The sequence below is a fragment of the Callorhinchus milii genome, unplaced genomic scaffold (genome assembly GCF_018977255.1).
Source record: "Callorhinchus milii isolate IMCB2004 unplaced genomic scaffold, IMCB_Cmil_1.0 Scaffold1, whole genome shotgun sequence".
Taxonomy (NCBI): domain Eukaryota; kingdom Metazoa; phylum Chordata; class Chondrichthyes; order Chimaeriformes; family Callorhinchidae; genus Callorhinchus; species Callorhinchus milii.
In genome coordinates, this window is record NW_024704742.1 from 124,791,048 (window position 1) to 124,817,487 (window position 26,440).

The 26,440-nt window shown below is 40.1% G+C and overlaps 1 protein-coding gene across 1 annotated transcript in view; it reads right to left on the bottom strand.

Annotated features, from left to right (window-relative positions):
- The window catches only part of itga1 (integrin, alpha 1), a 92,766-nt gene extending 66,634 nt beyond the window's left edge, over window positions 1–26,132 (bottom strand). Inside the window, exons 1-6 of the mRNA XM_007892203.2 lie at window positions 26,061–26,132; window positions 13,528–13,648; window positions 8,277–8,389; window positions 6,670–6,758; window positions 3,343–3,457; window positions 1,886–2,013 (exon numbers count right to left, since the gene is read on the bottom strand). Coding sequence (XP_007890394.1) covers window positions 1,886–2,013; window positions 3,343–3,457; window positions 6,670–6,758; window positions 8,277–8,389; window positions 13,528–13,648; window positions 26,061–26,103 — 609 coding nt within the window. The 5' untranslated portion in view covers window positions 26,104–26,132. The remainder of the gene's footprint in view (window positions 1–1,885; window positions 2,014–3,342; window positions 3,458–6,669; window positions 6,759–8,276; window positions 8,390–13,527; window positions 13,649–26,060) is intronic.
- Window positions 26,133–26,440: the final 308 nt, after the last annotated feature.

Sequence of the window (26,440 nt, forward strand, 5' to 3'; positions counted from 1 at the left end):
AAACATTGGGACATCCTCCCACCATGAAAAGTGCTTTATAATGCAATTAAAATGCAATTTGCTGCTGTTGCTTTCAAATAGTGTCATGGTATTTTTATCATCCACCTGAACAGGCAGGCAGGACCTAAGTTTAACATCTCATCTGAAGGCTGTCATCTCCGACAATGCAGCACACTCCCAGCACTGCATTGGAGTCAGCCTAAAGATTGAGTTCAAAATCCCGACATGAAGCTTGAACCCATAACCTTCCAATTCAGAGGATGTATCATTATCCAAACACACATACAGCTTTTCCAATTTCAGGCATTTCAGATGCTGTATATTACAGTTACAGGCTGTACGGCACTTCTGGGTGTAACTAAAATGCCCTGAATAAGAGCGTGGAGGGCAAGAAGCGGGGCAGAGAGAGGATCTTAGTTCTGTGCCTATTGTACATCCCGAACAAGGCACAGTGGCACCCTCAACAGGAAGAGGGCTAGAAATAACCACTGCAGCTGCCGAGCATAGATGTTCTGAAATAAGATGAATGTTTTCCATTTATTAGAACCAACTGCTGCCTAATTCATGCATGCCTGAAACATGTTGATTGCAGGACTCTTTTCAGTCTTGTCTGGGTTGTGAAAAGTGCAAAAGGAATAAGGCCGTATTGTACGGTCTGTGTCAGACAGTTAGATCAGAGGCCTAAAATCCTACAAGGACTTAGTCTAACATAATTTTCTTAAAATGTAACATCATATGGAATTTTGGAAAACATTCTCAATGCCAGTCTTAATTTAGCATTTTTCCATAGTTTTTTTTTGGGTGTTAACAATACTTAACTTGAAAGCTTCCAAATGAAGACTGAATTGAAGATTGTTTTCCAAAATTCAGTCTTGTAACACTCTTATATTTTGAAATCATAGGCTTAAGGCTATGACTAACCTTTCAGATTTTTGGGGGCCTCATCTTTCTTGGTAAATTGCTGTACTTCAGGCTCAGCTAATTTTAAGACATGTATACCAAATTTAGTCTTGAATTATTGCCATGGGTTGTGTCTATATGTGTGGGGAGAGGGAAGGGAGAGGAGGGGGTAGAGGGGGCAGAATGTCCTGGTTTCTTCATTCTACAGTAGTACCCGGTTATAATTTGCTTCAGTTTAACGTGAGTTTATTTATAAAACAGGTGTGTTTTAGACCAATGGCCAGCTTCCTACACCCTAAGTTGATTGGTCAAAGTGGTCAATTTCAGTGTTAACAGGTCACTGCCAACATCACTTTTTGCCCACTGCACATATAAAGAAATGCTGGAATCCTCTCTGAGCACAAGATTGTCTTCATTTCTTTGAATGAGTGTGTCTGTTTCAGACTGAATCAAAGTCATTATGCTGAACCAATCCATCTCCATGGATGTTTAGTTTAAGAAGGATAATGGTAGTTCTCGCAACAATGATTAAGCAAGCCAGGGGTCTTCAGCCTTGAGATAAGATAACTCAGATGGAACTGCATAGAGGGGACTACAATTTTAAATGGGATTGACAAAGTAAACTCAGATGAGTACATTAAGACGCAACACAAGAGTAGAACAAGAGGACATAGATTTAAAGTTGTAAAAAGCGACTTCAGTACATCAGGAAGTTTTTCTTCACTCAGGGTAATCAATGACTGGAACAGGTTGCCAGGAAAAGTAGCAGAGGCCAGGACCCTCAACTCATTTAAAAAGTAGCTTGATGCTGTGATGAAGGGAAAGGTAGCGTGGATGTTCTGGAAGAATGAGATCAGATGAGCCAAAGGGTCTTCTTCATCTAAACCATCTTGCGAACAATAGTTTTCCACAGCCCTCGATCAAACAAACAGGTAATCAAAGCAAAATGATGATCCAGACAAAAAATAACAAGTATGCCACTAACCTGGGTTTCTTGGGGACCAATTTTGATTTTTTCCAATAGTTTTATCAGAAACTTATTCACACTGGGCCAAGGATATATGCTGTTTGAACCATCAAGAACAATCATAATGTCCAGGCGAGACTTGCAGGCTGCAATTGTAACATATTTTAGAAAGGAGAGTTAGGAGGCAATATTTGATAATATTTGACTCCATGCAAAACAAAGTCAATATTTGAAGTGATTTTGGAAGTTTCAAATGTAAATGCTATAAACGGAGGAGGAAATAATAGAATAGCTAATACAACATTTTTTAAAAAAACTTTAAGAACATTAACCCTCATATCTCTTCTTTTTAGGTCTCCCTGTGTTGTGTTATTGCTTTTGATACTTTTCCATACTGTCACTTGAGATCAGGTAAAACTACTGCAAAATAAGGTACCAAATGAACCAATACTGCCTTGTGCTTCTAACTAATCAGTTTTCAGAATGGATTTCTCCCCCCCCCCACTCAATTAAGGACAAATCTACTCTGGATTATTTTCACTTTAAACAATCAAAATACTTAGGATGTTATGACCTATAATATATTTTATTGAGAAAACAATCAGCATCACTAAAACTATTGACGGTGATGGTCCCATTTTAAACTACTGTGGTTTGCTGCAACCTAAACCTATGAACTTTTCACAGGAAGTCATAACTGATTTTTTTTAACAATACATTACATATAGAACACTAATTTATATTTATATAGCATCTTTTATGTCAGGAGGACATCCCAAGATGCTAAACAATACTGGTTTGCCATCCGAGCTGGTTGTGGGAGCTGAAAGGGGTGGTGAGGAATAAAGTGACTAAAAGCGCAGGTGAAGAAGTCGTTTTTTTAATGAATAAATTAAATGCAACATTGTAGTGCTAAAGAAGTGCTAGCCTGAGCTCACTTGCATGTCACTGAGGAACTGAGCCAGTTAAATCATTTTCCAAATATTGTCAAATATACTATTCTCCTGAACAGCAGCCATCTCCGTGTAATGCAAATGGCAAGATTTAATTTACTATACTGTGTAACAACTTGGTACATTTTCAATCTGTCTTTACATATTTGGCCTGTTGGGTCACAATCTCTCCATTTAAGAGACGATAAAGGGTTAATAATTTTGCAGAACTTCATATACATATATAGACCCACAGGCAAATACTGGCAATGCAGTATCAGTTGTTTTGTTTTCAAAGCAAATACTTTTCATGTTACTGTTTGTTTTCACACTAAAATTTATGTTTGGGAAAGAATGATAAAATCCACTCTTGTGAGGGGGGAGGAGGGGCTTTTGTTTTTTTAATGCAGGGACACTGTTTGCCTGAATTGGAAGTTTAGACACATCTCTCTGCCATATATGCTCACTCTACTTCAGTAAGTGTTAGTGCATGCACTTCATCACTCTCCAAAGAGTACAGACACATCCTGCTTGACTGCATACCTTTCACTGTAGGCGCTATGGTGTTTACAACTTGGAAATTGGAGCTTACATTCGCACAGGCTCCAGTTGAGTAATAGAGACTCCCACACTTGTAAGAATAAAGTGGTCCACATGCCTGAAATAAAGAATGTGCATTGAATAGATTTCAGACACAGCAATGTCCTACAAACAATGAACGCCACCTTGAACAATGCAGCACTGCACTGGAGTGTCACTATATGAGTTCCACGTCTCCACGTGTTACTAACGGAGCCAGGCTGACACACAAAATAAGGAGTACATTAACTTCATAGAAGTACACAGAGAATAACAGTGACTCCTATTTCAACTAAGCAGAAATGACAAAGTAGAATTTTAGTAAAACTTTTAAGATACCTCATAAACTGCTAAGGCAAAGTTCAAATGGTCCTAATTGTCAACTGAAATCTTAAGAAACAATCATAAAATGCTTCCCTGGTTTCACTCCTATTTCATAGAGTTTATATTGCTTGAGTTTTATCTGAGGGTTTTGAATCAGTTTTTTTCTAGACATTCTCCATGGTCATATTATACAGTGATATGGTGTCCCGGGACGTCAATAGCTGCAAGTCTGAGAAATGATCTGTAATTTATTATCTAAAATAAATATAAAATGTATATAAAACTACATTTTATACTGTTAAATGGCTGTACCTTTTAAAATCTATTTTGCTGCTTTTCAAATGTACACCTGCTTTCTGTTTCCTAACATCTGCAAAAATAATTTATTGTACTTTTCTTATGTGAAATATTACACAGTAAAGGTATAAAACAATAGTAGGTCATATAATGATTCATAACAATACAGTATGAAGGACAACTTCAAGCCCAGGTGTCTGAATAAAACACTGAAGCATATTGATACATTCGTCCTGTCAACCAATTGCAGATTAAAACCTGTAATTCTAGAATAATGGTGGTTTCCTCCTGAGGATTTGTTACAGTGCTGGAGATTCTGGAGTCTTATGTTCTGACTGCTTGCAAATATCTCCTGTGTAACAACAGTTCCGTACTGGTGGACTACTCTACAGCAATCAACCCTATGAATATATAAACACTAACTGCAATAAATCGTCTACCTTTCACATGTGTGCAACTACACTTTTAGTTCTGCACCAGATAGTCTGATATGTGAATAGTCAGGGTATGGATGCTCAGTGATCCACTGCAGTTGATTTCAGTTTGGGCAGCAGTTGGACTGCTGACTTAGCCTCAGTGCTCCAGAGCTTAGGGTCTGGGAAGAGGAAATCTTGGAATGGAATGTGCACTCTCTTGAGAAGTGGATGGGAACCAACAAACCTTAGGCGAATGGGTTAATATTTTGTACAGATGAAAGGAAGTGTCACGGTAACACTAGGGTAAGATTTCCAATGTTTTAAGCCTCGGTTTGTTACCTAATGCTTGTGTAAATGACCGTTAAGTGACAGTGCACCTCTCCAGGGAAGAGGAATTGCCTTTAAGACCCAGATTGCTACCATCTTTGATTCTCTTGTGAGTCAAGGGGAGTATTATAATGAATTCTAACTCCTAGTGTGATTTATAACCTACTTTATGTGTTGAATATTTATTTTGCAGGTTTGATGTGCTAAGAAGGAGCAAAATACATGCTCTCTTCAAGCCATGAAATGAAATGATTCATGGCTGGAGAGAACATGGATTTCACTCTCTGATACTGCATTGATAGAGGTGCACTTCTATGTATTAAATGTTCCACCTGCCTGTTCAGTTGGATGCTAAAGATCCCATGGAACTATTGAAAAAAAGAAGGGATTATCTCTTGGTGTCCTGGCCAACAATTCTCCAGATAGAAATTCATTTCATGGCTGTTTTTAGGACATCGCTGTGCAGAAGTTGACTGTTGTGTTTGCCGACAAACATACAGTCTTGAGACATTGCAGAAACTCCCTGGAGTGTTTTGAGGTGTTTTGACACTACGGACCACATATCAATTCTGGAAAACAAACATTTAGGTAAATATTTACCCAAAAACATATGTTCTGGATTTCCTATTCTCTTTTGTTATCTTTATTTTGAAGCTATGATCCCCTGCTCTGGAATTTTGCACTTGGCAGAAAAAGTTAAATGAATTCTTGCTTTCCAGGCCCTTCTTAATCTTAAATACCATGATGAAGTAAACCACAGAATTCTCTGATCAAAAACCCCAGGTTGCTAACCTTTCCTTATAATTTTGTCTTTTATGTTCTGGATTTAATCCAGTCACCCTTCACTGAATCCCATCCAACGCTGTTTTTGATATATATATTTGTCATTAGCTGCAAATAATAGTAATAATCCTTGCATTTGGTATAGCACTTTCCATGGCAGGGGGATATCTCAAACCACTTCACAGGATATAGTAATTTGCAGATGAATGTGGCAGTCAATTTGCTCTCAGCAATGCCTCACAAAAAGCTATGAAGTGAATGATAAATTTTATTTGGTGGATTGGCCATGATACCAGGAGAAACTTCCCCTTTCTCCTTTAGAAAGTGGTTTGACATAGGACTAGATCTTGCAATACTTTCTTTACACTGATCTAAATTGAGTAGGTGTTTCACATTTTCACAGCAGAAATTAATTTTAGGACTACATGGTGTGTGTTTGATAATCATCTCGCGTCCCATCACCAGAGCCAAGTTTAAGATGGAAGATCATAAACTTGGTTGAACTTCACATTCCAACGTGATCTCTGCTTAAGACAACCACACATCTTTCAGATGAATAAATGGTAAAACACATGTTTTGCATAAATAACATTCTGTTCCTGCTTGTTCTTTGGAAACAAGATTATTATGCGGAAGTTGCAGTGTGCTGTAACTCTCAACAAAGGAAATTCATTACCAGTTAAGTTAAGAAACAATCCACTTGCAGAATTGATTGAAGGAGGAAATGCAGAATGTGGTGTGATAAATATGTAATCTGTGTATTTTGTATGCGAATGTAGCAACCAATTGTGTGATAATTATCTTAACACACTGCATGCAGCCTTCTAGCACAAAGGCAAGAGTGCTATCACCTGAATGAGGCTGGCACCAATTTAAATAAAACCACACGGTTATATTTTGTCCAGATAAGAACTCCACCTTTGTAGGCACCACCTGTTCACATAGAATGTGTGTGACGAATACATGAGGGAGAAGGGAACAGATGGATACAGGAGAGGGGATTAGGAAGGATGGTGGGTTGTGTGGAGTATAAACATTCTATGCCATTCTCTGCATCCTCCCCTTAAATCACCTTATGAATTATTGCTTCATTCCTAATAAAACTAACAGAGACAGCAACATTTTAACTGCTGATCATTCTTACCAGAAAACCTCCTTTAGGATTGGGTGCCAGTGTCGTGCCCAGCGTCATATTCTCCTTCACTTGAGTGATATTGGGAACAGATATAGACTCTGTGAACAGAAAAATGATAGGATCCATGTCTGTGAATGTGAACTGTAGATACTCGTTTTTATAAGCTTATTATTATAATAACAATCCTTGCATTTGATACAGCGCCTTTCAAGTCAGGAGAACATCTCAAACCACTTCACAGTTTATACTGTAAACTGTTGTGACTGTGTATGTGAACGTGACAGCCATTTGCAGACAACAATCATCCATAAACAGACATGAAGGTGGTGACCACTGTTATTTTACTCAGTCAGAGACTTTTACTCTGGTTGGATTACAATTGTTTTATAAAGACTCCTTACCTTCTCTAGGGATCTAGAGTCCATTGAATCACAAAAATAGCAGTGCAGAAGGAGACCTTTGTTAGTGTTGGCTCGGCTTTTTCCTGGAGCTCATGTGACCATCTCCACTAGTTGGGGAGGCATTTTCCAGATCATGCCCAGTGTCAAGCACAGTATACACCTACACATCTCCATTTGGTCTCCTCTTAAAAGAGATGGTTGGAGAGACATTTGTTTCCCCTTCTCTGCTGAATCAGTCATTTTTATTTTTCAAAAATTTATTTTGCCCCTGCTAGGAAGCGAATGAGTGAGTGGCCTGAACCAGGAGAGAGGTGTAGATGCACATTGTGTACATTGTGCAGGTGTGGGGGAATTCTCTTAGGAGCAGACTTAATGTTCCTCTGGGCCCTTTTCCCCCACTTTTTCCCAGCTATGCATTTAAGCTGGTGCTTGGTTATGCACAAGTGTTGGGTAGTCTAATTGCTTGGAATGTTATTTGATACAAGCTCCCTTCGGAAGTACAGAGGTGATGTAAAAGTGTCAGAAGCTCAGACTGCGGGAATACTCTTTGTCTTTGAGTCTCTGGGGCACATCATTAAAGCAGCATTAAATCTGGTTTGCTGCACGAGCCTATCAGGGTATTTGGGATTACTATTAATATTGTGCCACGCTGCAACAGAATCCATTACTGTAACCACGTGACTTTACAAACTACATTTATGAATGGCAAAGCAAAGATGAAAGTTTGCACAGAAATTCTCAGGTAAAATAATAATAATAATCCTTGTATTTGATATAGCGCCTCATCACATCATTGAGACACCTCAAAGCACTTCAACGAATATACTGTAAAGCGAATTGACCATGTATTTTGTGGACGAAACCCAGCAGCCAATTGTGCTGAAGACCAAATGAGAACATAAAAAAGAATGCAATGAGAACATAAGCAAATGCAGTACAAGAAACAATACAGTGCTTTGTAAACTCTTTTCCTCTGAATGTTTTGGTTTCCTCTGTTTTCCTCACCTCCCTTAAGAGGAGACCAAGTGGAGAGAGATTTGCAGGTGTATACTGTCTGCTATGAGGCATTCCCCAAGGGATAAAGTTGGTAGGTCTCTGGGCCTTTCCTTCACTTCTTCCCAGCTATCTCTGGGCCTTTCCTTCATATCTATGTATCGATGTAAAATTCTATTATTTCCAATGAAATTCATAGGAAGCAGTAAATTATAATTTTACCAGCTAAGTTCAGCTTCACACACGCTGGTCTGATGGAGTTGAATGTTGGGCATTTGTAAACATCACCCATTCGATTAATAGGCTGTCCTTCCCAGGGCGCTCCAATAAGAAGCCTGTATTAAAACAAAAGGTAATATGATTTGTCTTCACATTACACAGTTCTTGACAACATTTCACTCTGTTCAAAATCAAAATTCTACCTTGCATTCGAAAGCACATCGCTAATCATAAAACTGTCAGTGGCACTAAATAAAAGCCTACCCCTTCTTTGTCCAAAGAAAAACCTTTTTTTCAATGTGGCTTTCAATGGCTCTCAAACTTTTTCAGAGAAAATCTTGTGGTTTTGTCTAGCCGTACTTGGACTGTGTTCTTTGCAGGGTTGCAATGCGTACTAGCGTGGCATTCTATTTTTACACTACAGTGTTACTGCCATGCATGTTAATTATTTTCTTTGAAAATACCCTAGGGGGCAGTTTTCTAATCATCTTTTGAATCACTGACGCTGGCGGGCAAATACAACTGAGGCCCGAAATTCTGCTCAGCCTTAGCCTGCGATACCGTTCTGTATTATATTAAAGATTGTGCAGATTTGCAGGAAATTCTTAAATTCAGTCTGAATTTTGAAAGCTGTTTCTTTTCAAAAGATGCAGAAAATGACTTCGAAATTTGGGCTGAATTGTAGGATTTTCAGCAACACTGTGGTATTCTTACATTTTTGAATGAGATGGTCTTTCAGATAATGGTTATATGGAATTTCAGGCCCCTAATAATATGCTGGTCTGTAGATTTCTCTCAGAAAATCATCTGCAATTATGTACCAAACTTTGGGAAGTTTACCATTGTTCGGACAACCACCCTTGTTACTAACCCTTTTAATGCTTCATTAGTACAGGACACAACCTGAGCAGGGTTTCTTTTTCAGTAACCAATGAGGATTTTTATATGTAAGCGTCAGTTTGGCTTAGTTGGTAGCAAGATCTGTGAATTGAAAGGATGTGGGTTCAGCAGGCTTCATCCGCTCAGCAGGCTGTGGCCTGCTGCATGTCCCGTGGTCAGGCCTTCAGCCTCTTTTTGGAACGCCATCCCACATTCCCTTCACTTCACTCCCTCCCTTGCCTCCTGCTAATGGTAGCTAGGAAAATCAGACCCCTCCAACTGACGGGCTTTTCATACAGTCTTCTTAGTGTCTTAGGAGTCTCAAGACACTCCTCTTTGACCACTCCCTGATCCAACAACCCTGTTCGGGTCCAAATCCCTGACTGTCCAGTGCCTGGGGACATCATCTCGATGTGCAAGGCACTATACAAATGTAATTATGTAATTTTGTTGTTGTGTATCAGACGATTTAAAATGAAATTTGATTTCAGGAAAAAAGGTAAAGAATTGGTTGAAAAAAAATCCGTTCTTGAAGACTTGTAAAGTCTTTTTTTGGCCACTGTTCATGTTTCTACCCTTTTTATGTTGGGTGTTTCAGGGCTTTTTCTTGGTTGAGAAGCAGCTGAATGCAAAATTGGCTTCCACATTGTGAATATCACATCTTTGATTTCAAATTGTTCTCTTTTATGCTAGTCTTCACATACAGACATCTAAAAATATAAATAATAATAAATCTATTGTTTTTAATAGTTATTCTGGTGGTTCCTCTGTGAAATCAGTGAGCCAGTGTGATACTGAGATACTTAGGTAGATTGAGAAATTATATTACAGGGGAATTGGTTTTGAGATGGATAGCTTCTTGAAGGAGCAAGCACTGACATGATAATATGGGCTGAATGATGTTTCATTCTGTCATACAGTTCCATGATTCTGTTGGATCCATGGAAAGTCTTGGATCCAATTCCTGGTTTGACCCATTAAACGGATCTCAGCTGAGTTAGCAATTGAGGAAGAGAGCATTGCAGATGGGTTTCCCAGTGCAAAGGGGAATGCTTATTGTGAAATAGAATACATTATTATTATTATTAATATTTCTCTTTCTACTTGTAATAAGATGAGAAAAGAATGTCTGAGGACTATCCCTATTGTTACATGTGTGGCTTAATTTTAGACGATTATATCTATAAGTTTTAAAATTACATTGTTGTTGATTTCTGAAATGGCAGCTTGGAAAATCAGACCCCTCCAACTGACGGGCTTTTCATACAGTCTTCTTAGTGTCTTAGGACACAGGCACTTAGAAAAATCTTGGCATCTCTTTACAAAAAATGGAAACTGGCCTAATAAATGACATACTTTCCAGCCACACTCTGATCCCTATCTCTACAATTACAGCAGGAACTGTAAGCAAGAAACTGCAGGACAAGACCACAGCAGTCCACCATAAATAGAACTGCAATTGTATCATGAATAAAGAACATAAATATACAGTGATTAGGTTGCTGTGTTGCTTTTCATTACATCCATATAGGAATAATCCATTATGGAATGAATGTAATTTGCGATATAACTTGCCAAAGGCAAAGTTGAAAGATACTTAGTTGACTTTTCGGGTCATTTCCAAATTGTGTGACGTCGCAATAAACTGAGCAAACAGGGTTCTGGGTTAAATTGCTAATCAGTTGAGTTCATATCCTCAGAAGTCATCCTCAAGCTGTACAACATGAGTACTGTATGCAGTATTAGTTGCTTTGATTCATCTAAATTGTTAATAGGGATGAGCTACAAGGAAAAAAAATGTCTCCAAAGTAAGCTTATAGAGATATATTAAAAAAACTAAATGGGATAGAGAAATTAAACCCAGAACAATACTTTCAAATACAATGAGGAGGCAGGACAAGAGTCACAGATTTTGGATTATGAAGTGCATATTAATAATTATCCTTGCATTTGATATGTTGTCTTTCATGTCCAGTGGACCATCTCAAAGTGCTTTGCGGGACTTGCTGAAAAGTGTAGTTTGTAGGCAAACGTGGCAGACAATTTTTGCACAGCAAAGTTGAACAAGCAGCCATGAAGCCATTAATGATTTTTTTATTTGGGAGATTCCTAATTAGGACACTAAGAAACTGGCTTCTCAGTGTCCTAATTAAGAATCAGTTTTGATTGCTGAATAATGCCATGGGATCTTCAACATCCACCGGAGTAGGCAGATGGCACTTGGGTTTAACGACTCTTCCGAAGGATGGTATGTCCAGCAATGCAACGTTCCCCCCAGCACTAGGGTGACCGTAGAATATATGAGTTCAAAGACCTGAAGTGGGACCCAGTCTTCCCCATTTGCTCCACAAATGGCAGCTGTGCCTTCAGCCACTGTGCCCCAAATCTCTGGAATCCCTTGTCTCAATCCTCCATCTTGCTCCCTCTTTGCCCATCTTCAGTTCACACCCAAAGACTTTCCTCTTCGACAGCTTCGGTCAGCTCCCTCCCAATTTAGCTCAGTGTCAAACCACACCACTGTTAAGTCCAAGATGCTACCCAAGTGAAAGGTGCAACATAAATGCAAGTTGTTGTTGTTTGTGAACACCCAAACTTCTAACACAGTGCTACTAACTAAGCCAGGTTGACATATAATGTAATATTTGAAAGAGAAAGTGGATAATTTTAAGAAAGCAAAATAAAAACAACTGCAGGTGCTGCAAATCATGAAGCAAAACAGAAATGCTGGAATTGAACAATACAATAAATAATTACATGTATACAGTATCTTTCATGCCAGCAGGACATCCCAAAACATCTAACACCCTACTGGCTGGGCACCCGAGCTAGGAGTGGGAGCTGGAAGGGACTGGGAGGGTTGAGATGACCGACAGCAAGGTCAAAGAGGAAGGTTTTGAGACAGGTCGACCAATAGCAATGAGTCATATTTTAGGCATGATTTTTCACTGGTTATAGTTGAAATTATTAACACATTCATTTTAGTTTTTATTGGCTTTTATTTTCAAGAAATGCTATTGATTGTCTGAAAGCCAGTTTGAGAGTTCTACTCAACAAAGGGCTGGACTCCAATGACTGACTATTTGAGGTTTATTATGTGTTATGTGCAAACCATGTGTGGATGCATAATAATAACAAATAATAATAATTCTTGCATTTGATATAGCACTTTTCACATATTCTAGAATATACTGTAAAGTGAATTGATTATATTTGTGGGTGAAATGCAGCAGCCAATTGCGCACTCAGTGTCCCACAAACAGTCGTGGATTGAAGTGACCAATTTATAATTTTTTTTCTTGAGGGATTATTATCAGGCGTTTAGAGTAAGGAAACTTGCCCAAGGTTTCGACCTGCCGGGAATCGAACCAGGGCTCTTGCTTGCGAGGCGAGTGCTGTAACCACTGAGCTACAGGACTCCTGAATGCATGTAAATAGAGGGAATTACTGGTGGCCTTAATCATGTCTTTACCAATGAATTGGTTGTTAATGACAAACTTAAGGGCACCTTAATTATACTATTAGGACTTAAACATTCAATACTTGTATAGGAGAATTAAGATCTGTGCTGTTTCTCAGTACGAAATGTTCAATAATCGGATTTCTGATAACATTGCACATGCTGAAGAATGCGTTAACAAAATTCCAAAACATAAAATTAGATCTTAACGAAGTGAAAGAAGCATACAAATGAGTAACGTGAGTTTAATCATTCTTTTATTAGTGAAAATAAAGAAAGACTTTAGCAAGAATAGAGGAAAGATTGATTAACCATTCCCCTTTCTGTAAAAATGAAGATTGTTTAATAACATGCAGAAGAACCGTCTTGTGATATACAATCACAGGGTCACAAGAGAGATTCGGATGAAGAAGACTCTTTGGCCTATTTGATCCCATCCCTCTAGAATAACCACACTACTGTCATCTCATCACAACATAGAGCTTGTTTTTAAATGTGTCCAGCATCCTGGTCTCAACCACCCTTCCTGGTAATCTGTTTCAGTCATTACTTACTCTCTACCCTTTGTATGTTAATACAATATCCCACAGCCACAGAGTGAGTGATCAATTTTTATTTGGGGGGTTTGTTGGCTATGACACTGGAAAAACCCTTCTCTTTTTAGAAAGGTCCTATGGGATGTTTAATATCCTCCTGGCTCCCCCCTGCTCGGTGTCATGCTCCGCCATTGTGAAGCGCTCTGCGGGAGGGGCGCTATATAAATTCAAGTTGTTGTTGTTGTCCACCTGAACAGGCAGACAGGACCTCGAATTAACATCTCATCTGAAAGATAGTTTGCCCTTTGAAACAGTTTCAAATCATGAATTTCAAATTCAGCACTCCTTTCTAAGCACTTTTAAATTAAGAAAAGGCACTCACCACTTTCCTTCTTCATTTTCAAACTGCTTAACAGTATATCCAAACATATCAGCCTGTGAGCCATTGAAAATCATAGGGTTTTTCACATCAAGGTTGAATGAACTGGCCAGCTGCAGTAATCCTGCAGGAGAATCAAGGTAAGGTGTAGTAAACATAATCATAATAATAATTAATAATAATATAATAGTTTGCATTTTCAGTCATCATTCCACTCCCCACCTGCTTGGCTGCCATCCCCAGCTCAGATGCCAAGCCAATATTGTTAAGTGCTTTGGGATGTCCTCCTGATGTGAAAGGTGCTTTATAAATGTAAGATTGTATTGTATAATAATAATACTAAAGCTGAGACATTTTTACTTTCAGTAAATGCACAGTCCCACAGCAATACTGAATTGTTAAACATATTGAGCTTTCCTCAGTGGCTGAAATAAGTAAAAACAACCTCTAATGCATTGTTGGATCATACAAGTATGAGTCCTGAAATTCCACTTTAGTCTTAACTTAATTCTAATAATAAATAGTAATCCTTGCATTTGATATCGCGCCCTATCATGTCATTGAGACGTCTCATGTACAGGTGATATGTTTTTATCCGGTTTAATAATAATAATCCTTGCATTTGATATAGTGCTTTCCACGTCGGGAGGACGTCCCAAAGCGCTTCACAGAACACACTGTAAAGTGAATTGACTGTATATTTGTGGGCGAACGCGGCAGCCAATTGCGCACAGCAATGTCCCACAAAGAGTCGTAGATTGAAAATGACCAATTTATTATTGTTTTTGGTTTTGGAGGGATTATTATTATTAGGCGTGTGGAGTAAGGAAACTTGCCCAAGGTTTCGCCCTGCCTGGAATTGAACTCAGGTCTCTCACTTGCGAAGCGAGTGCTCTAACCACTGAGCTACAGGACTCCACAATTTGTTTGTACTGAAGTGCGCTTTTCATTAAATAATAATCCTTGTAATTGATATAGCACCTTATCATGTCATTGAGACATCTCAAGCACTTCACACCATATACTTAAAGTGGATTGACAGTATATTTTGGGGGTGAAAACTTAACCATTTTGTATTAACATTTAAGATGACACAGAATTGTGTTAAATCACTGAATGATTCCAGTGTCCTGGCCTCAACCATCCTTCTTGGTAATGTTCTCCAGGTGTTAATTATCCTATGGGTTAAATAGATGCTCCCTGGTGTCTATATTCTTTACCTTTTGGCCCGTGCTTTCAGTCATCTATGCCCACCTTACTCCTTTAGTTCCTATTACCCAGCTTCGGTCCCAGCCAGCTGTGTAAAGAATTTTGAGGCATATGCCTGACATGAAAAGTGCTATATGTATTATATATGTATGTATATATATATGTTATATTGTATTATCCAAAAATCGCTCATTCCAACCATTTATCAAATGAGACATTCAACCAAGGTCTCGTCTGCTTGTTTAGGTGGACGTTAAAGATCCCTGGGCATGATTCGAAAAGAGAAGCGAGTTTCTTCTGGTGTCCTGGCCAACGATCCCCCATATAAAATTGATCATTGACTTCATTGCTGTTTGTGGGGCATTGCTGTAGGCAATTTTTTTTATTTGTAATATTTTTTATCAATTTTTTCAATGTCCATTTTTGCATTTGAAGGACACAAAACAGGGACAAATGGACAATTGTAATGATGATTTATCCACATTTATTGCTTTCATAAAGTAGTGATTACAACAATCATTGATATCGGTCCGCTTGGCAAAAGATATTTACTGGTGCTATGCAGAAAAATAAGCAGGCAATTTATCTTAGAAAGTCATTAAGGAGTCATCTAATTTATGCAGGTACTGCAAGTAAACAAGCTATTTCATGTTATGCAGACAGATAAAGAGCCAGTTTATCACTTGCAAACCCATTCCTCATTCTTCGAATCGCTCCAAGCTCACATCCAAGGGTCTATCATAATAATCGTTGCTTTTGATATAGTGCCTTACATGCCATGGGGAGGACTCAAAGTGCTTCCTAAGATTTTACTGTGAAGCGGTATATTCTGTAGGCAAACGTGGCAGCCAATTTGCACATATTAATGTCCTACACACAGCCATGAAGTAAATGACCAATTTTAACTTGGGGATAGTTGCCTAAGACACCAGGAGAAAATCTGAACAGAGCCTTGGTTTAACTCTCATCCAAAAGATGGCATCTCAAACAATGCAGTGCATCTCTGGCACTGCACCAGAGTGTCAGCCTCGGCTGAATGCTCAAATCTTGATGTGGAGCTTGAACCCACAACCTTCTGAGTCAGAATGCTACCAACTGAGCCAGGCTGACACCTAGGCTCAAATTTCTTTCACCCATCGATCCTTCTCAGAATCAGTGATCCATACCCACCCATGTTTAGTCATTACCCAGCAGTGCTGCATTAACCAGAGTCACAGAGTCCCAGGCCTTCTCTGCTGCCTCAGTAAAAGTACACATTTCAACACATGCTGTTGAGTGGCTCTCATCAAAGGATGTGTTTTTGTTTTTTTCTTTCTCCTCTTTGCTCACATTTGACCTCATTATAAGCCGTTCCCAAGGCTCCAGACATACTTTAATTTTAATCTTGATTCCTCACCTTTCAGCATTGTGAAAATTCAATTTCTGTCAGTGAATATTTATTGGTGTTGGATGGCATAACCGATAAATACTGATGTTAACCAATTTTATTGAAACCTGGCAAGCCTAGAAATTGCCCAGATAAAATCAATCATTCACTGCATGGCTGTTGGTGGGACATACTGTGGGCAAATTTGCTGCTGGGTTCACCTACAAATACAGTCTTTGCAATACTTTGCAGGAAGTCCTGTGAAGTGTTTGACTACCGGACAAGGCGCTAAATCAAATGCAAAGATTTTTATAATTAAAATGAACAAGTGAAAGATGCTTGATTTAGATACCGGTTTATCGACATTCAAACTGCACAACAATCTAATATTTTATGACAGCACTTTGGAGGTACTTAACTCTGTGCTAAAAGTGTCTCGTGTAAACTTCTGTACTCTAAAACTTTATACAATTCCGCTTTATAGGAAAAAGTCTCAGAAGCACTGACAGTACTTGGTATGTACCTCCAAGTGCCACTATGGATTCTGTATAAATCAAATGAAGTAATTCATTATAGATACGTGTCAGAGTGTTAAGGCTAAACAGCTCTGAGTGAATTGCAAATGGAGACAGACCCAGCCATATGCCAGTAGTTAACTTAAAGAAAGGTTAACTTTTCCTCAAGCATTTAAACTGACTGATAGTTGCCATGGAAACACAAGGCTCTGTTGTTGATTATCCATGTATTGTTGTTCTTAATACTTTATCAAAAGGGATGAAGGAATAGCATTGCTGATTAGTAAGTAGCACTAGATACTGTTTACAATAATAATTCTTGCATTTGATATAGCGCCTTATCAGGTCGTCGAGACATCTCAAAGCTCCTCACAGTATATACTGTAAAGTGGATAGACTGTGTATTTTGTGGATGAAACAGTTGTGCACAACAATCTCCCACAAACAGCCAAGGAGTGAATGACCAATTTTATTTGGGGATTGTTGGCCAGGACACTGGGAGAATAATAATAATAATAATCCTTGCATTTGATATAGCGCTTTTCACGTCGGGAGGACGTCCCAAAGTGCTTCACAGAACACACTGTAAAGTGAATTGACTATATTTGTGGGCGAATGCGGCAGCCAATTGCGCAAAGCAATGTCCCACAAAGTCGTAGATTGAAAATGACCAATTTATTATTGGTTTTGGTTTTGGAGGGATTATTATTAGGCATGTGGAGTAAGCAAACTTGCCCAAGGTTTCGCCCTGCCTGGAATTGAACTCAGGTCTCTCACTTGCAAAACGAGTGCTCTAACCACTGAGCTACAGGACTCCCCAAAACTCCCTTTTGTTTTCGAATCGTGCCATGGGATCTTTAAAGTCCACGTGAACGGACAAACGTGGCTTTAGTTTAATGTCTTATCTGAAAAACGCACCTCTGACAATGGAGCACATCCCCTGGAGCACAATGGAGTCTCAACTGGAATATATGAGGTCCAGGTCCCAACATGGGACTTAAATTCAGGACCTTGTGACTTAGAGATGAGAGTAAAACTGAAATTGGCCGACACATCATACAAAGAATGATACAGAAGGAAACAGACTATTCGGCCCATTTAGTCCATACTTCACTGCAACAACTACAACAAAATTACATTTGTATAGCGACTTTCACATCGGGAGGAAGTCCCAAGGCGCTGGACAGAATATACTGTAAAGTGAATTAACTATATTTTGTGGGCAAAGTGTGCACAGCAGTGTCCCACAAACAGTTGTGGATTGAAATGACCAGTATATTATTATTATTTTTTTGAAGGAATTATACATGAGTTCTCACCCCTCTCATTCTCCTCTCCTGTAACCCTTATTCCCCTCTCCCTCATGTATGTGGATAGATATAGGATGAAGCTGAGCTCCCTCTAGCCCTTACCTGCCACTTATGAGTATGATGAACACATGCATTTCATTACAATTCCAACACAGTACACAATGGAACAGAGTGCAGGTTCCTGAGTATGTCTGCTCAAATGGAGAGATCACAGGTCAACGGCAAATACAAAGAGCAAACGGGTAATTTTTTCCTTAGAAGGGGGAAAAGGAAAATGTTTCCTGGGGCCATTCAATCTCCCTTTCCCCTCCCCTCCCTCCAAAGAAATTTCAGCCTCTCAGTTGGAGAATCTGTGTCGGGGGAGGCAGCAGAAGATATTAACACAAGACTTTTGAACATTCAATATATTTGAGTTCAGCAAAATAAATTTAAAACAAGACATGCTGTCAGAATGATCCTAAGTTTCCTTGTAATTAAATATTTCAGATACACCCTCAACTCCCAGTAATTTTCCAATACAGAGTCTTGAATTTCCAAATACTCTTTGAGCTCAGTGAAGCTTCACATCACTGCCAACATGTTTAAACTCATTTCTATAAACAGTAAGCATCCAGTCCCACCCTTTCTGGTTAGTTTCAACTGCTAAGAAATTGTAAACATTGAAACACAAGGGTCTGAAAGAAATTGACAGGTGATTTTGTTGTGTTGCAATACAATATACATTTATATAGCTCTTTTCAAGTTGGGTGGAAGTCACAAAGTGCTTCACAGTGGTCAGGCACCTGAGTTGCAGGTGGTAGCTGAGGGATTGAGAGGGGAAAGACACCAAAGGCGGTCAAAGAGATATATATGGAGTGCGAAATTGAGAATGGATGAATTGAGATTCCAAGTTGGCAGTGTTTGACACAAGGCTGGTTGTTTTTGCTGGGTGTTTTGCTGGCACAACTTTTCACAGTCTTGGAATTGTGATTCTTCAGCCAATCCAATATTCTCAAACCAGACTTCACTAATCTAAAGCCACAAGCAGCAAAACACTTCCAGTTTGCAAATATCCCATTGTAAATACCATAATGTACTAGTGTATATTAGGGGCACAATCTAAATAAGACTGGGTAATTATTTTGTGTTATCTTATCACTCTTTTTTATCTAACTTTATCAGGCAGTACCACTCTGTAATTGATAATTCTGAGGTAGTTGAACATACACTTTACAAACTAAGCAATTTCTTGCCAGGACTGCAAAGTGCTTTGATTCTGCTTAATGCCTAACTTTAATGAAACTGAAAAGTTAGGAAGAAGGAATGGTAGATCTGAACCTAGGTACATCTATCCTCTAGTGATTTTTCCAATACTAAAAAGAAGTAATACCCTGCTTCCGTCAATATTTAATGCTGTACAGGCTACAGTAAGGGGAGAGGCCACATCATGAACAAGTTAACCTCAAAAGCTGAATGAATTTGAAGCCCTAGACTAAATATATTATTTCTTCCAGCTCATGTGATTATTCTTGACACTTCAGCAGTCAGTCATAAACAATCACTCAGACAGACAGTGACACCATTTACATTGATTCTTTCCAGGGTCACCCGAAGAAGTCATGTGTTGAGATTTTAACTTGATCAGCAGTGTTCAAACAAACATCAAAGAAGTGTATTACTAAGATTGCATTGTGGTTCTGAACCACAGTCTATGCACTGCAGTTAAAAAAATCAGTGAAGTCATAAAGCACAACATACAACCTTTACGGCCTTTTTTGGTAATTCGGGTGTCTGATACTCATGGAAACCCTTTACTATTCTTAAGAGCCTCCAGACCAAACTACTGAGAGATCTGCATATTGTATGTATGTACGGTGTCTGATCATCTGGAATGGAATGCACTCTCTTTCCCCAGAGAGATGCACCCTGCTCACCTAATCTCTGAGAATTTAGGTGTAGGGTGGTAAGGTTCAAAGCTTGGGGTCCCCAGAGCGTGAGTGGATGATCTGCTGGAGTTTAACCAGTTAAAGCTGCATTTTACTACTGTATTACAGAGCCTCTTGCTGCTTGTCCAGTAAGGATCATCCTACCTGTTAGGGCTTTAGTTTGCAGGATTATTAGGATCCAAGTAGGAAGAACCACAGCTCTCAGTTTTTAGGTCTAAATTTCTTGATGGGATTTTTTGATAATGAATCTAAGACATGGAAATTGGAACTCCTTTCAGTAACAGAAGTATAATAATAATAATTCTTGCATTTGATATAGCGCTTTTCACGTCTTCTAGACGTCTCAAAGCGTTTCACAGAATATTCTGTAAAGCACAGCAGTGTCCCACAAACAGTCGTGGATTGAAAATGACTGATTTATTATTGTTTTTTGTTTTGGAGTGATTATTACTAGTCGTGTGGAGTAAGGAAACTTGCTCAAGGTTTCGCTCTGCCTAGAATTGAACCCAGGTGTCTCGCTTGCAAGGCGAGTGCTCTAACCACTGAGCTACAGGTCTCCAAAGTACATGTTTCCCATCGGAACTCTGTTCTGGTATGAGCTAGTTCCTATGATGAAGGGAGTTCTAGTATTTCTTAATGGATTCTTTATTAAGGAATCACAGTCATTCAAATGGACAAAGTATATCACACCTCTTGTGAGAATACTGCTCATTAAGGAATTGCTTTAAGAAATACGGCAAATTAGACACCAATCTTATTTCCATTCTCTCCTCATCGAATATACGATATTAACACATCTGATCTGCTCCCATTGAAGAAACTCATGGTGGGTCTTTGAGCTAACACTCCAGGCCAGAGTAGTCCGACTGGCATCCCCCGGTCTGACTTCATCTGGCCCCCACTCCCTCAATTTCACCTGGGCCACCCGCTCCCTCCATAACCCGTAAATGTTATGTTTCTGGACGCAAAACGCAAATATATTGCTTATGCCGCCCGCGGAGGTTTCTCAAATAGGGTACACGGCCTTCAGCAACCAAAAGGTTGGACCAACAAAAACAACAAATTGCAGGAGGGTCTTGAGATGGGTCTTGAAGGAGGCAATGAAGAGGGCGAGGTGGAGGGACTGTAGGATGAAATTCCAGAGGGTGGGGACAGAGGGGCTGAAGGCTTGCCTGCCAATGGTGGGGCGGGCAAGGCGGGGAACGTGAAGCAGGCCAGAGCTGCTGAACAGAGGGAGCGGACAGTCCGGTAGGGAAACCTGGGTACCTTGTTTGACCCTGAACTGTTCTTTCTCCCCCACATCCGCACCATGACCTGCACTGCCTACCACCACCTCTGCAACATTGCCAGACTCCGCCACTGCTTCACACCTCAGGCTGCCGAAACCCTCACCCACGCATTCATCACATCAAGGCTCGATTACGGGAACTTCCTCCTCATCGGCCTTACCAACTCTTCCCTTCACAAGCTGAAGATAATCCAAAACTCTGCAGCTCATGTATTCTCGCGCACCAGGCTCCGTGACTCCATCACTCTCACCCTCGCCCGACTCCACTGGCTTCCCATCCCCCAGAGGATCGAATTCAAGATCTTCATCCTCACCTTTAAGGCCATCCATGGACTTGCCCCCTCGTACCTCTCTGACCTGCTGACTCCCTACCAACCTGCCCGCTCCCTCCGTTCATCGGGCTCCAGCCTGCTCCATGTCTCCCGCCCAACTTGCCCTACCATCGGTGGCTGGGCTTTCAGCCTCTCTGCTCCCACACTGTGGAACTCCATCCCATGGTCCCTTTGTCTCGTTTCCTCCCTTATGTCTTTGAAGGCCGGTCTCAAGACCCTCTTCGATCGTGCCTTTGGTCACCCTTCCACCTCTCTGCCTTCCCTCTCCCCTACACCACCCCTCCCCCATGCTAGGGCCCCGACACCTGTTGTTCAGCACTTTGGGACTTTCTCCCGATGTGAAAGGCACTCTATAAATGTAATTTTGTTGCTGTTGTTATTGTTGTTGTAGGGGGTTAGGAGGTCACAGTGGTAGGGGGGAGCAAGATCATGGAGGGCTTTGAAGCTGAGAACCAGGATCTTGAACTGTATCCTCTGAGTGATGGGGAGCCAGTGGAGCTGGGTGAGGATGGGGTGATAGGGTTGCAGAGCCTGGTGAGGGAGAAGTCATTGGCTGCTGACTTCTGGATGATCTGCTGCCTGTGGAGGGAGGAGTTGGGGAAGTCAACAAGCAATTCAGCCTGGATGTGATGAATGCATGGATGAGAGGCAGTGGGGGAGCTGGCCAATGTTGCCAGTGGGGAAAAGCGGAGCAGATCATGGCACGGATGTAGGGGATGAAGGACAGTTGAAGGTCGAACAGGACGATGAGGTTCCGTATTGGCTCTGTGAGGTGTAAAGTGAGGACCACTCTGCTCTAGGCTGATATTACAAAACAATGCTGGGGAAAGTGCCTCATTGCCAGATATGGCATCCTTTGAATGAGATGAGGTGAATGTCAATTTACTCTATTTGAAAAGAGAAGGGTGTTTCTCCCAGTGTCTTGTCAACAATCCCCTCCACATAATAAAAAAAAGTCATGATTTGATGACTGTTTCTGGAACATTGCTGTGTACAAATAGGTTCTGGCATTCACCTACAAAATACAGTCATTGCACTTCACAGTAAAAATCTTGTGAAGATCTTTGAAAACACATCATTGATGTATTAACAACAACAACTTCCATTTATAATAGCGACCCTATTGCATGGCAGAATCCCAGAGTGTTTGACAGTGGTGGAGCATGACCCTGAGCCGGGGAGAGGGGGAGGTGTGCGCAGTCTCAGAATCCTATTGGATTTCTTCCTCCTCCAACTTAGCATTGAACCTTTGTCATCTTACAGCATAGAGCTATGACAAATTAAGTGAAATACCAGAGGGCAAGATGTAAATAAATGACACCGGGGTAGGGGACATCAAGAGACATATACTCCAATTTGTTAATTCTTCATGCCCTGGCAAAATACCTTTCAGCCTTTGTCACAGAGTATAATAACAGGGTTAGGGACTTTGACAATAGGACGTTCACTGGTGATGGGACTCCAATGCTGCTTTATTTGGAAAGAAGAAAATTTAACACATTCAGGGAGTCATGGTTGCTGAAAAGACAAGCAGTAGTGAGTTCACCTGCTTTGAAGGTCACTTTTCTAACTACAGAAACACCTGAATAAACAAGAGTGGACGTTTTCAAGCATTTCAATTTGAAAAAATGTTCACATTTTGTCATCATATAACAATAATGATAATCCCTGCATGTGATATAGTCAATCACATCATCGAGGCTTCACAGGTTAGAAGATAAATAATAAATTCAGCTCATTTTGTCTTTGCTGGCACTGGCAAAAACCGTGCAAGTCACTCATTGACAACAATGATTGTGGAAAGAGCAATCCATTCAACTCACTTTACAATATATTCTGTGAAGTGCTTTGAGACGTCTCAAAGACATAATAAGGTGCTATATCAAATCCAAGGATTCAGTCCCATATACCTGCTTTTTCTATATATCCCTGCAAATTAATCCTATTAAAATATCCCCTCTTGAAAGCCGATATGAATCCTATTCTGACCAACACACACTGGCGGTGCTAGGCAATGCAACCCAAGCAATTGCATAGGGCAGCGAGGAGGACCCTGGTCATCGTGACTTATTTACTTGTGAACTCACAAGCTCTGGGCCAGGCCCCACTCCGCTCTGAAAACCCACTGAAATCGCCTCCCACCAACCGAAGTGGGGTGCACGGTGTGATGGACACCTCACCGCAGCAAATCCGAAGTTGCTCCGGGCCCACAATGGCCGCTTTCCAGCCATTAGTCACACTGTTGGGGTGGGACATCCACTCACGAAGTTCGGCTGCTCAGGGACCCACTGGCAACACTGGTCGGGGCCCTGGAATCAAGCTTTGCATTGCGGCCTTGGAAGCATATTGAAGACATGATAAGGCACTATATCAAGGATTATTATTACTGAATAAAATTCTGAATAAAAAATCCTCCTAATTTCCCCATTTGCATCCTTGCTATTTTAAATTAATGCTCTCTAATCACTGACTTGCTCTCTAGTCACTTATAACTGATAATTTTGACTGTACTAACTTCTTTGAGCTCATATTCTGGGCTGACATTCCATTGAAATGCTTGGGTTGGGCTAAATTATCAAAAAGACGTGCCTTCTTTCGATGAAATGTTATATCTACCTGTTCAGGGGATGTTAAAGATTCCACGACCCTATTTATAAAGAGAAGAGGTATCCTGAACAACAATTCTAAAGATAAAATTGGTCATTTCTTAATTTTTTTATGGGACATTGGCCTACCAAAATTAGCTGCCACATCTGCCTAGAAATACAGTTATCGCACTGTAGTAAATCCTGTGAGGCACTTTATAATAAAAATAATAATCCTTGCATTTAATTCAGCACCTTATCATGCGATATCAAATGGCGTGATGAATAGCTTAAAATGTTCTGGGACTTTACCCTGCATGAGGTTTGTTGGCCAGAATTGTTGGCCAGGACACCAGGAGAAACTTCCTTCTCTTTCGAATGCTGCTATGAAATCTTTAATGTCCACTTGGAATTCCTTTCATTCTTTACCACAGGCACTAACAGGGTCAGGGGCTTCAGCATATGGGACATTCACTGGTGAAGGGACACCAGTACTGCACTATTTTAAAATAGCAATATAAGAGGTTTAGGGTTGCAAAGGGCAATTTTGGGGCAGATTCCAGGAAATTTTCCCCTGAGGGTAATTAACGACTGGAACAGGAATCCAGGAATCATCATTGAGGCCTGGACGCTGGTTTCAGTTAAAAAGCATCTTGGTGCTGTGATGGAGGATGCTAGAGAGGGCATTCTGGAAACATGAGATCTTTGTGTCATTCCTGATACCTCCCTTGCTGACATCAGCTAACTCAACATGGACTCAAGAAACCGTTTGATCTACATGGTTCCGCTACTCAGAAATCAACTCATTGAACCTTTGAGGGAGCTTCCTTCTTTATCAAGTCCTGTATATTCCGTTTAAATGCCTATTCATACTTAGCAATATTGTTGGTCTGCTTTGATCACTGTTTATATGGGAACACCCTGACCACTGGAAGCTGGTTTGGAGAACATTCAGCATTTTTTTTCTGAACAGGGAACTTTTAAACAAAACATGCATTGCTTTGCACAAGGAAAGGAGAGGCGCCAAAGACTATTTATATCTCTAGATAGAAACAAAGGAAAATAACTATAGTGAAGCATTTGAGCTAATTCCTGTGTTTTTTTTCCCAAAGTGTAAAACAAAAAAAGACCAAGATTTCAGTTGAACTCTGTGTGAGTGACCAAACCTTTTCCATGGAAACATTAGTAGTGTTTCTTCTAAGACACTGTGTACTATTATGAATCAACCGTAATACCAAGGCTCATTACATTACCATTAAAACTCAGTTCAAAGACGCTGAACCACAATGCTGGACAACTAGCAAAATCACAGATGTAAAGCAAAGCTAACAATAATAATTATAAGTCTTGCATTTGATATAGCGCCTTATCATGTCATTGAGACGTCTCAAAGCGCTTCACAGAATATACCGTAAAGTGAATTTACTGTACATTTTGTGGGCTTAAGCTATCTATAATATGCAAAACAAGTGAAGGTTTGATTTATTTGTATATATTCCCCCAGGAATTTTGCTACCCTTGTAAGGTCCACTTTGAAAAGCTCATTTATTAAAAAAGAGTGAGAAAATTTACCTGTATGTGGTTTTCGCTTTATCAATTGCAAGTGAAAGCAAACATTCAAATAATCTGCTTTGAGCTGAGCTCCCGATTTTGGATGAACCAAAGGCACTCGATAACACTGCAAGCACCTCATTCATTTCTCAGCACGTTTTCTTTGCATTAGGTTCGCAATGTTTACATGAACATCGAGCTCACTGAGACACAAAGGAAGCAAATTAACTGACAAAATCTGTTTTCTTTCAGCACTGAAGTAGAATCAAACATACAGAGGAGCCACCGATCATTGATAGCCCATGAAACTGCAGATGCAGTTAGTCAGCACTGTTTAGTAAGTAAAGCCTAGACTGTCAACATGCCAGCAGACTGGGCTGTAACATTTACATGGGCAACCGAATGCAAGATGAATAATTTATCACTGCTGATCAATCCAAAAAAAAGCTTCTTACCTTTCATCAGGATCAGAGCTATGCATTCCAGCTTCCAGAACATGATAGGTCTTGTATTTTCCTCTTCCCCCCCCCCCCCCACAACAAATGCGAACAGATTTTGCTCAGTAGAGAGAGAGAAAGGCTATTCTGCTCCTGTCTGTGTGTGTGTGAACTGAACTTGAACAAGTGACAACTCCTGAAGTTTCGCAGTGCTCCGAGAGTGCAGGAAGTATGAGGAAATTTCAAGGCATTTCCTGTTTGCCCGAGATGACAGAGGATAAAAAAGTTTACTACTGTACACACATTCTGTATTAAGATTGATGGCCAGATGCTTACATCTATTTCAGATGCCACATGGCTGCACTGAAAGCAACATTTAAACATCCAAACGCACTGCA